The 12727-nt window shown below is 32.0% G+C and overlaps 1 protein-coding gene across 1 annotated transcript; it reads right to left on the bottom strand.

Moving 5' to 3' along the window:
* Positions 1-4099: 4099 nt before the first annotated feature.
* On the bottom strand, positions 4100-5038 carry LOC141691093 (uncharacterized). The gene is made up of 2 exons (XM_074495861.1): positions 4770-5038; positions 4100-4520 (listed from the first exon to the last, which is right to left on the bottom strand). Exons 1-2 carry the CDS (start codon positions 5036-5038, stop codon positions 4100-4102), a joined length of 690 nt encoding a protein of 229 aa, XP_074351962.1.
* Between the last annotated feature and the right edge of the window lie 7689 nt (positions 5039-12727).

Here is a 12727-nt window from a genome sequence, read left to right as displayed (position 1 = left end):
TGGCAAAATGACTAAAGCTTCTTTTACCTGATCAGGTGAAAGGGCCACCGAACGATTATGACTTATACATAATGATGTATGTGATTGAATGCGTATGATGGAAAGGGGTGGCTTATACTACTTCATAACATTTACTGATGATTTCAGTAGTTATTGATATATATTTCTTATGAAGAATAAATCTGATTCTTTTGGAATGTTCAAAGAATATAAGGCTAAAGTAGAAAAGCAAACAGAGGAAAGTATAAAAGTTTTACGATCAGATCGTGGAGGAGAATACTTAAGCCTCAATTTCAAGAGCTTTTTGAAGGAGTGTGATAGTATATCAAAACTTACTCCTTCTGGAACACCTCAAAGGAATAGAGATTCTGAGAGGAGAAATCGTACCTTGTTGGACATAGTGCGATCGATGATGAGTCAAGCGGATCTTCCATTCAGTTTCTAGGGTTATGCTCTAGAAACGGCTGCATATACACTTAACCAAGTTTCGACTAAAGCGGTTCAAAATACTCCGTATGAGATATAGAGTGATAAATGTCAAAGCATGTAATTTATGAAAATCTTGGGACGTGAAGCGTTTGTAAAATGTTTAGCCTTTGACAAGCTTGGACCAAAATTAGATAGATGCTATTTTGTGGGATACCCAAGTGAGACTAGGGTATAGTTTTTATAATCCTTCCAAGAATAAAGTGTTTGTTGCTCAGGCCGCTGTATTTCTTGTGGGAGAACTACTTTCTAAGAAAATCAGTGGGAAGATAATACATCTCGATGAAGATCGAGAACCACATGATAACATTGAACCAGAGTTGGAATAAGATCAGGATGTACATCAAAATGTTAAAAGTAATCATGTCCAAGAAACACAGGTTATTCGTAGATCTAGTAGGATTCACCATGAGCCCGAGAGAAATTATGAATTTCTTTTGACTCAAGATGGTGATGTGATGCTTACGGATAATGATAAGCCTCTCACCTACCAAGATGCTATGAACAGTTCAGACTCCAAGAGATGGCTAGAGACCATGAAATCCGAGATGGAATCCATGTATCAAAATAAAGTACTGATTTTAGTTGATCCACTCGAAGGGGTAAAACTTATAGGGTGCAAGTGGGTTTTCAAGATGAAAACTGATATGGATGGTAAAGTACAGACTTATAAGACACGACTAGTGGAAAAAGTTTCAAAGAAATTCATGGTATAAACAATGATGAGACTTTTTCATCGGTTACTTTGGTCAAGTCCATCAGGATTTTGTTAGCAATAGTTGCTTACTTTGACTATGAGATTTGGAAAATGGATGTCAAAACTGCTTTCTTATATGGGAGCCTTAAAGATGATGTATATATGATACAACCTGAGGGTTTTGTCGATCCAAAGTTTGCTAAGATAGTTTGTAAGTTTCTTCTATCTATTTATAGATTGAAGCAAGACTCAAGGAGAATGAATATTCATTTTGATGAAACGGTCAAAGAGTTTGGCTTTATTCAAAATGAAGATGAACTATATGTTTGCAAGAAGGTTAGTGGGAATCATGTGACATTCCTAGTATTATATGTAGATGACATATAACAAATAAGAAATGCCATACCTTCTCTACAGGCTGTTAAGACTTGATTGAGAAAATAGTTTCTCGGTGAAAGACTTAGGCGATGCTACCTATATATTAGGGATCAAGATCTATAGAGATAGATTGAAAAGATTAATCGACCTAGTCGGAGTACATACATTGATAAAGTATTACATCATTTTATGATGCAAGAGACAAATAAAGGATATGTTTCGATGTCTTATGGGATAGTGATCTCAAAAGATAATTGCCCCCTGAATTATTAGATGATAAGGGCCGTTTGAGAAAGTTCCAGATACGTCAGCAATTGGATCCATATTGTGTACAATGATATATATTTATCCTGATATTTCGTATGCTTTGAGCATGACGATCAGATACCAGACTAATCCAGGTGAGGGTCACTTGATAGTTTTCAAGAATATTCTTAAGTACTGAAAGAGGACTAAAGATTTATTTTTGGTGTATGGAGAAGATAGGGAATTGGTTGTAAAGGGTTACACTGATATTAGTTTCTGAACCTAATTTTTGGACAAACAAGGATGATTACGATTTTATATCTGTTTTGTGTTTTGTCTAAATATAATTGATGTTAGCTTGAATAGTTCACAGCAAGAACATTGATGATTCTATGGAAGCCGAATATATTGATATTTTTTGAAACAACCATGGAGACTATTTAGGCATGTTCTTAGGCAATATCGCCTTATTAATGAGATTAATGATTAAGGAGATATAAATGTAAAGTGCATAGTAATGATAGTGTTGCAGACCCACTGACTAAGGCTTTGTCGCAGCAGAAGCACGATGGTCATACTAGTTCCATGAGTATTAGATACATGAGTGATTGGCTCTAGTATAAGTGGGAGATTGTTAGTGTTTGTGCCCTAGAGACAACACTATGATGTTTTAGTTTAAGATATTAGGATTATTAATGTTTATGTTCTATCGATTATTCCCTTTATAATTTATTAATTCTTAATTTACTACGATATAAATCTTAGATTAATAAATATCCTTGGAATATGATATGCAATTCTATATCTTAAGTACGTGACTTAGAAATGAGATTATGATAATAGTATCAATATTCCTAAAGGTCCCTAGTCGAGTATTATTATTAAGGGACAATAATAATGCATTGAGACTAGTGTGTTTGTTGACTGATGATCACCTCTCATTGATCATAGGTATAGTGATACTAAAGTCAAAGACACAGGCAGATGTATATGTACATGGTGTTGGGCAGACCTGATGTGAGATTCTACATGTCTGTTGTGTCATAAGTAATTCTCACAGTGATAATGATGTAATGGTCCTTAGACCTGAAGTCATTATATTTCTATACGAGAATTAATATACATTGATTCCATTAAAAGTTATCCTTGACCGGGTAATGATAAAAGTGGACATTGGGTATATTATGAATCGTATGAAAAATATGAATGATCTAGATGAGATTTAACCCTCCTATTTTAGGAGTGATATTATTGGCCTCTTGTGTGAGCTAGACTACAAAATGCGTGGCCACGCTCAAATATTGCTTTGATATAATAGTCTACTCATTGATCAAGGAAACCTGGATTAAACATTGATGAGGATAACACATTACATGCCTCTAGTTTAATCTATAATATGTGGTTAAAAAGATTATATTATATTGTACATTATTCACAAAAGGTTTAATCGATCACCGGTTCAATTATTATTATTTAGGTAGCAATGATGTATTACTAGATGCCGCTCATTGTTTACGATTTTAAATTAGATTTAAAATTCGTTGTCAACGTAATAATAACCTATAAGGTCACACACTAAGAATGCTTGAAGGATTATTTAATTTCAATTGGAATTAAATTTTATTAAAGTAATTCGAATTATTTATAATATTAATTAAGTATGACTTAATTAATTAGATAAATATTGATATTCGAATTTACTAATATTAATTATGAAATTTATTTGTTAAATAATTAAGTGAGACTTAAATATAATACAAATAGGAATTTCGAAATAATAATAACTCCTAATTAGTTAAGAGTTATAATTTATTTTTCTACTCTCTATATAATATCTCTTGTGTGGCTGATTTTGAAAAAAAAAAGACTTTTACTAAAACCCTAGCCACCAAGGGAGAAAATGGAGAGAGCAATAAGAAACGAGTTTGTGCTAGTACACATTCAATCCTTGAGTTCAAGCATTCGTGTGGATACCGATAGAGCAGATCGCAAGAGCGGGATTCGTGGTGATTGAACAAGCTTTGGATCTCCATTAGTCAACCAATTGGTAAAACTTCTTAAGATACACAATCTGATCTACGAATTAAATATACGTTTTTCGCATGGATCCTGCGGTGGGTTTCGAAACATCTGATTTTTTTACATTTTTAATTACTGTTTCCGTTGCGTTTATGTGCTCGAAACCTAACAATAACCACGAGTTATTTTTAATGACTGACTTCATACACTTCTGCACCTTTGTCTATATATCGAGTGTGAATAGGCGATTCTTTGACATCTCCACATTCGCGATTAATTTTCGAACATGATTTCTGATGGTAAGAGAATTATCCTGCTCTGAATATTATATCCTTTCTCCACAAGTTGGCCAAGATTGATGATATTACTTTTCAAAGCAAGTATATAATAAACATCATTTATATACTTTTTCTCACCATTCTTTAATACAATTGTAATTGTACCTTTTCCTTTGACCGGAATTTTTGAAGAATCACTGAAAGTGACTTCCGTTGTGACAGTCTCGTTTATCTCCGTAAATAAATCTTTGTGGTCGGACATGTGATTGCTCGCATCGGAATCAAGATACCAAATATTCTTCTTACCTTCCTCGTCTCCTTTGTAAGTGAGGAACATAGCAGAACCAACATCTTTTTCTTTTTTTGCTGCTGCAAAATGACTCCTTTCTTCCACTTTTGGTGCTCTACACTCGTAACTGAAGTGATCAAATTTATTACAATTATAACATTGAAATTGAGATTTGTCACCTCATTGAAATCCACCTCTTCCTCGGCCTCTAAAATTTTGACCACGACAAGATGGTTGATAACCTTCAGAATTCTGGCCTATGTTGAAAGACTGCCTTCCACGTCCTCGTCCACCTCGGTAGCCACCTCCAAAGCCACCTCTGCCACGTACAGGACTGCTACTGCCAGAACTATCACCAATGGACACCTTACTTTACAATGCCTTTTCCAAGTGGCTTGCATCATCATACTGGTTCATTCGCTGCTCATGTGCTTGAAGTGAACCAACCAGCTCGTCAATCAAAATTGTTGACAAATCTTTTGACTCCTCAATAGAAGTAACCACGTAATCAAATTTTCTGGTCAGTGGATGGAGGAGTTTTTTCATGACCAGTACATCGTCGAGACTTTCACCATTTTTTTTCATCTTATTTGTCACGGCTTTCAAACGCGTAACAAATTCACCAATATTTTCTGAATTTTTCATCTTTAAATTTTCGAGCTCCCCGCGTAGCACCTGGAGCTGCACCTTTTTAACTTTTTCGACTCCTTGAAAAGATTTTTGCAAAATCTCCCACGCACTCTTTGATGTTTTTTCTCCGAAATATTTTCAAAGGTTGAGTCGTCAACACCTTGAATAATTGTATATAACGCCTTTTTATCTTTTTTCTGGGTCTCTTTCAAAATCATCTTCTCTGCATTTGTAAGGGCCGCTTCATCTACGAGCTCGTCATAACTAGTTTCAACAATTTTTCAATTGTCGTATTAACCGAGTAACACCTTCATTTGAATACTCCAGTTCCCGTATTTTATTGCCGTCAACTTTGGAATTTACAGTTGTATCATGCTCACCATTTTTCAGAAACGTGACCTTGACTCTGATAACACTTGTTGGAAACATAATTGGCTTCTATATACTTTAAAAGACAAAGTTGATGTGTGCTATATAACCAACTTTTAACCAACTTTTGTTTGATTAAATAAACAAACAAACAACTGAATATTTATTATAACACAGGAAGCTAAGCTTTTTATTACACAGGTTACAACCTTTTTTTTCACTCACATATATAGAGCTTCAGCTCTCTGTATTCTCTCTACCAGATTTTTTTCACCTTCTTTTTTCCTACAGCAAACAAACCCCTTATTTATAGGCTACAAAATACAAGTACACATCATGGCTTACATCGGAGAATAGTTATTACCATAGATTTTTACCAGCCTGCAATTCTGACTAGCTTAAAATGCAGCCTACCATATTTTACTCATCTATATAATTACTGCCAGCCTTCAAACTTATCTTGACATCCCAGCCTTATAATCTTGAATAGCTGTTATTGACATGCTCCATGTTTCAAGGGAGATTTTCACATCTCTTGTATGAATTCTTGATCATGCAGGTTGCACACCATATTTCCTGAAATGTACATTGTTGTGTGTTCATGTGATTTTTTCTGTTTACATTTATATGCCACCTTTTCTTATCACTTTATATAATCCAGTAACTTTGAAGTAATCACAGCTTTCTTTGACCGCATATATATATCAGCTACTTCTATTTTCTTCCTTATTGTTATCTGTGCAAATTATTCATAACAATTAATAACCTTTAGTAATAAGCGAAACCTCCTTTCAAGTGGTACTTGGTTTCATTTATTTTTGGTACCACCACATTTTGGTTTCACTTTTCATGATTCATGTTATAACTCTAACTCTAATTGTATTATTATTATCCTTTTTGATTCCTATATGACTTATAATTCTATATATATATATGTATATCTATATATATTATTTTTACCCGTTTTTCTTTATTAATAAATTTTTTAAGTGATACTTTGTTTTCACTTATTTTTTGGTTCTATCACCTTTTGTTTTTTTTGTTTTTATGATTCATGGTGTAACTCTAGGTGTAATATTTTTATCCTTTTTGATTCCTATATGACTTATAATTCTATATGTATTATTTTTACCCATTTTTCTTTATTAATAAACGAAACATATTCACTTATTTTTTAGTTTCACCACCTTTTGATTTCACATTTTATAATTCCAAGTGTATTATTTTTATACCTTTTTATTCGTATATGACTTATAATTGTATATGTATTATTTTTACTCATTTTTAAATTTTTTATAAGCCATAATTTTTTATTATTTTTATAGGTTTGAATCCTATTTTTAATTATATTTTAAAATAAATAAGTTCATAAATTGGCTCAACTAAATAGGTTCTGAGAAATATAAACCACGATCAAGTAAATAGGCCATGTGTTTAAATTGAAATTTTTTAATTTAGAATTTTTTAATATGTTGGTAGAATTCCATTTTAATAAAATGGTATGAATATTATATAAAATTGTATTTTGGTTTCACCACTAGAAAATAATAAAATTGTTCAAACCGTAATATGATTACAATTCTATTTTCGTAGAACCTTAAATTATTTCTTGACAAGGTACTTGGTTTCATCTTAGTACGATTACACCGTATTTTAGTTTCACCCATATAGCTCTCTTTCATGTAGAGTTCTATGTTGTTTTTTAACAAAATATAGATTGGGATTATATTATAATTACGATATTTCTATTTTTCATATAATTTTTTTTTATTTTTTATTAAAATAATAAAATGGAATCCTTTAAATAGTGTTAATATTAATTAATAAGGAAATCATCTTTTAAGGGATACTTTGGTTTCACCTCTTTTCGGTTTTACGAACTTTTGGTTTCACCCTTTTTTAAATCTTGTTATAGCTCTAAATATACCATTTTTATTCTTTTTTATTCATATATGACTTATAATTCCATATGTAATACTTTACCCGTTTTTTTGATTCTTATATACCACATATTTATATTGTTTTTATATAAACAAAATCGTATATACATTGTAATTTTTAGATTCATACCTACATAATGTTATTTTAGCACCAATTGCAAATTTATACATACATAATGAATATTTTATCAGAAAAAATTATGCAATCACAAACTATATAAAAATACAAATTCAGCTAACAATAAGAAATTTAATATGCAATTACTTAGTGATGCTGATTTAATTTTTTGTTAAATAATCCATCAATCGTGTCGCGACTAAAGTTTTGATGTAAAATATTAGTTATGTCTTTTTTTTGAATTAATGAAAACTACATATAATTTAAAAATGAAAATTGCAATAATCGTACAATTTTATTTATTATATATTTTAATAAAAAAATTAAAATAAATTTTTATAATCATTATTAAATATTAATATTTTGATCTCGGCCCGTGCTTGACACGGGTTATCTACTAGTTATTATTAACCCAGTTATTATTAATCTCGAAGGGTTTGAATTCTACCAGTTACTTCGTTACTTTTAAACATAACAGTTGTACAGTCAGTTGGTACGTGTATAGATTTTAAAATGAGAAGGTACAGTTTCTTTTTATCAGATTGTGCAGGTTTTCTACTTTGATGGTACAGGTTTAAAATTTAAAGGTAGATGGTACAGGTTTACTAATCAGATTATTGAGGGTTTGCAATCAAAACATTTAGTTCAAATATAATTAAATAAACTAGTTTGGAATTCAATTAAACATTTAATATTGCTGAAAATGCTGTAATATAAATGATATATAGGTTACTCGTAACAACGTGCTAGAAGACTTGATTAAAAGTATCAATATATAGGTATTGAATATTTTAGGGTTTGGGTAACAATGTGCCACAGACACATTGTTACCAGTAACCTATGTATCATTTACATTACAGCATTTCCAACTACAATATCCTGGACTGGTCCAAATAATGTAATAGATACCATATATTAGCATGTTGGGAAGCATTAACCGAACTTACATGTCACAGGCACAAGGCTTTAAGGAATGTAGCAATCCTTTTGTGACACTACAAGAAAAAGAAGTAAAAGCGATCGACTATAAATTATATCGAAATTGGTGGCTTTTAAGGTCAATTTTACCTGTCCTTAAAACATAATTAAAAGCGACCGCTCTCGGTGAAATTTAATGAGCGGTCGCTTTTGTTCGGTGGAATTTGAAAGCGGTGGCTTTTAGCCGGTGACTTTTATCAACAAAAGCAACAACCAATATTTAGCGGTCGATTTTATATTTTGAAGAATAGGCGGGAAAATTGCCGCCAGAACAAAGTCTAATTCTGGAAAACAAAAGCAACCGATCGGTCGCTTTTAAATTATTTATCAAAAAAATATTAAATAAGGCCACAACGGTCATTTTAATAAAAACGACCGTTGTTGGTTGAATTTATAAAAACGACCGATTTTCGTGGCTTTTATAAAAACGACCGCCTGCGGTGGAATTTATTCTTTCAGAATTTACAGCCCCTGCCTTATCCTTTCTTCTTCGTTTCTGTCCATACTTTCCTCTTCTTTCTATTTTATAAGTTTAATTACTTTTATTAGCTGATACTTTTAAGCAAACTATGTAGCAGTTAACTTAAACTTGATGTAGCAGCTGCTCTTTGGTACTTATTTGATAGTTTTTAATGGATTTGTGGGGAATGTAATTATGTCTTTTCATTTTTGGTTGTTCATTTTTTCTGTTTTGACGCAAGTTATTAAATGTGAATGGTTAGTTAAATTGATAAATGAATGATACAGGTTTCAATTTTAAAGAATTAAGAATATATGGCTCCAGGCCATTTTTGTGTTTGAAATTGACCATATAAAATCCACCGTCTTCAGTGACTTTAATAAGTAAGCGGGAAATTTAAAATTCAGTGAAAATCAAGAAGCGGGAAGTTTAAATTTTCACCAAAATGTTAAAGGAGCTGTGTGAAACTTTGACTTGAATTAAAAGCAACCGTCAAAACGGTCGCTTTTATATAAATTCCACCGCGAAAAACAATTTCGACCAGGTTAAAAGCCACCGATAGAAGGCGGTCAATTTTGTACTAAATTCCACCGATTTCAGTCGTTTATAGGTAAAAGCAACCGATTTTAAACCGCTTTTAGCCTTTTTTCTTGTAGTGTGATAAAGAAAATGAAATATACAACTTGAATGCAAATTCATATCATTCTATATCTCAAGAGCAATTGCTCATTATAGTTTCACTTTTTCTTCGCTTGGCAACCTTTTTTAGCAGATGGTGTAACACTGCTAACTTGTCTGGCATTATCTGTTGAAGGACAAAGTGTATCACTTCAAAGTGACTACATTTTAAAAGTAATACTCTGTTGATTTAATTTCCCTTGATTGTGCGAGTTGCATTGACTAGTTCTATTGATGATAAACCCTGTATTCACATGGGTCTACAGATTATTAGCCTTGACTTATGTTCTGATATACTAGTCGGAGATGAGATGCCATGAGAAGAGGCATATCAGGCCGGCAGAAGAAAAGATTGACTACAGTTAGTTTGAATGCATGTCTTCAGAATTAAAAGACGGAACTACCTTGGTGTACGCAATGCCTTCCAACGTCATGAATTAGTTCAGTCCATGCTACTTCATAGATGACCCGTGATCAATAACATAAATGATAACCTGTAGGGGAGATGATTGTTGGCCCCACAAAATCTCTATTTATGGATGAAATATCGAATGGCTTAGACAGCTCCACCGCATACCAGATAATTTCATGTCTCCAGCAAATGGCTCACATCACAGAAGCAACGATAACTGTGTCCCTTCTTCAGCCAGCACCAGAAGCCTTTGATATGTTCGATGACATTTTATACTGATGGAAGAAGGAAAAATTGTGTATCATGGATCACGTAGTCATTTTCTAAATTTTTTTGAGGAATGTGGGTTTAGGTGCCCTGAAAGGAAAGGAGTAGCTGACTTTCTGCAGGAGGTAACTTCAACTGGTCTATAGTTCACTATTTTCTTGTACTATGTTAATTGTGGAATTAATCGCACTTTTTACCATTTTCAAGGTTATTTCTATCAAAGATCAAACACAGTACTGGAACAGATCTGAACAAACTCACCATTATGTGTCTGTCGATGCATTTTCTAGAATGTTTAGAGATTCTACTTTTAGTAAGAAGCTTGGCGAGGAGTTATCTGAGGAATTTATCAAGTCAGAGAATCATAACAAATCTCTTTCATGCAATGTGTACTCTCTGTCAAAATGGACTCTATTTAAAGCCTGCATGTCAGATGAAGAGGAATACGTTCATATACAAAATTCAAAATTTTCCAGGTTATTTTCCTTAAGTTCTATTTTAGAGAGTTGAATTACAAAAGAAAATAAGTATAGAGAGGTTATGATAAATTGGAGAAAATGTCCAACATATCTTTTTGCAGCTTTTTAATAATTGCATCTATTACAATGACTGTATTTTTGCAAACTCGGATGGAAACCAGTATTTAGGTTCCTTAGACTTATACTCCTCTCTCATTATTCTATTACGGATGTCCAGAATTGTCGATGACTGTAGCACGACTTTCATTTTTTTACAAACAGAGAGATTTATGTTTCCACCCGGCTTGGCTTGTAATCAATACTACTGCTCTTGTATTGCATGGGTGCCTCGTAATCACTACTCTTTTATTGCACCTTCACCTTCTTCCTCATCATCATCAGCTTGTGCATGTATGTTACTGAGAGAGATAGATAATTTAATTTATATTTAGAGAACGAGGGAGGGGCTGCATCAATGGAAGGGGCTGCGTGTGTGTAATGGCCCTCAGTATCCTAATCCAGGGATAAAAATCCTAAATCTCACAAAAAATATGGCCATTTTTATTATTCCAAAATGATTTCTTATATATGTCTTTAACAAATGTAATTATAATTTACGTTTTGATTAATTTTCAAATATATTGAAAATATATTTTTTTTGTCTAAAAATACATATTAATGATGCATTTATCCCATAAACGCCATTTCTGAATATATGTACACTAGTTTAAACGTAAAATAAAATACTGGAAAATCAATATCTTAATTTTCTTACAAACAGAGAGATTTTTGCCTCTTCCAAGTTCCGGTAACTAAATTTTCTCTTAATTTTGTATGTTTTCCCGACAGTTACTTCTATTCTTTGTTATGCACTGTGTTAAAATATATATGTATATTTATTATTATATTATATATATTAAGGTATTTTCGCTATTTAATCTATATTAATTTTTTATATAAGTTTAGACATATATTATAAATTATGTGTTGATTGTAATAAAATTTTACGTTCGTATTATATCTCTAAAATTAACATGGTATCAGAGTTAGGTTTCGAGTCATCGTGAAAGTTTAGTTGAATTATTAAATAGATAGATTTACGTTATAACAACAAAAGTTTCTTGAAAATTTGCAGAAAATTTTCTGCCCAGATCAGCCAACTTGTTTTTACGCTTCTTGGAGTTTCAACTGTTGGATCATCCTGAAATTTTAACCACGTCTTCTTTGCCTCAGTATCTAAAATTTGAACGGTGGAGATTGTATGTGAAACCCCATAAATCAATTTTTTGATGGTTCCAACAGTTTCAGCAATATATCGACATGTATGTCTCATCATCAAGAGGTCTTTTGTTAACTTGTACTTCAAGTTTATTTTCTTCTATATGTATTATGGATTCAGGTGCATCTCATCACATGTCTCCTTATTGGTCATCTTTCGTTTCATTTTTTGATGATATATCTTTATCCATCATTTCGTTTTTTGATGATATATCTTTATCCATCATAACTGCTGATTACACTCTTATGTCGTTACAAGTTGTTGGGTCTGTAGTTACCCCAACGATATCTCTTTTTGATGTTTATTATATTCCGGATCTCAAGTTAAATCTTGTTTCAGTTAGTCAATTATGTGAATCTAGTTACTTGGTTTCTTTTTGTTCTACTACTTATTATGTTATGGATTCTAGATCTCAAAAGGTAATTGGGAAAGGCCGTAAGCAGGCCAACAACAAATATTTAAATTAAATAAATAGGGTGGGAGGACTCTGTTAGGGTTTATACTGAAATATTCGTTTGAAGTATATACTTTAATAATAATTATTTGAGAATCTTGAATGCATGTTTTCACATTATCTATATATTATATATTGTAGACAATCTAGTATCAAATGTGATAGCGGAAGATTAGATTGTCAAACTCCTTATATAATATAATAAAGGTTCACAGTCTAAGTGGTATTAGACAAACCACTAGAACGGCTGAAGTATTATTTAGAAATAGTTTATCTTGACTACTGAATAAT

This window comes from Apium graveolens, chromosome 1 (genome assembly GCF_009905375.1).
Source record: "Apium graveolens cultivar Ventura chromosome 1, ASM990537v1, whole genome shotgun sequence".
Classification (NCBI taxonomy): Eukaryota; Viridiplantae; Streptophyta; class Magnoliopsida; order Apiales; family Apiaceae; genus Apium; species Apium graveolens.
Note: the sequence above shows the minus strand (reverse complement) of the source record. Positions and strands in the feature narration are given on the sequence as shown.

Excerpts from the sequence above, each read along its gene's own strand:
- LOC141691093 (XM_074495861.1), bottom strand. The coding sequence starts at position 5,038 with ATGAAAAATTCAGAAAATATTGGTGAATTTGTTACGCGTTTGAAAGCC. Across the intron at positions 4,521-4,769 it reads AGCCACTTGGAAAAGGCATT|TTACGAGTGTAGAGCACCAA; the intron begins GTAAAGTAAGGT and ends TGATCACTTCAG.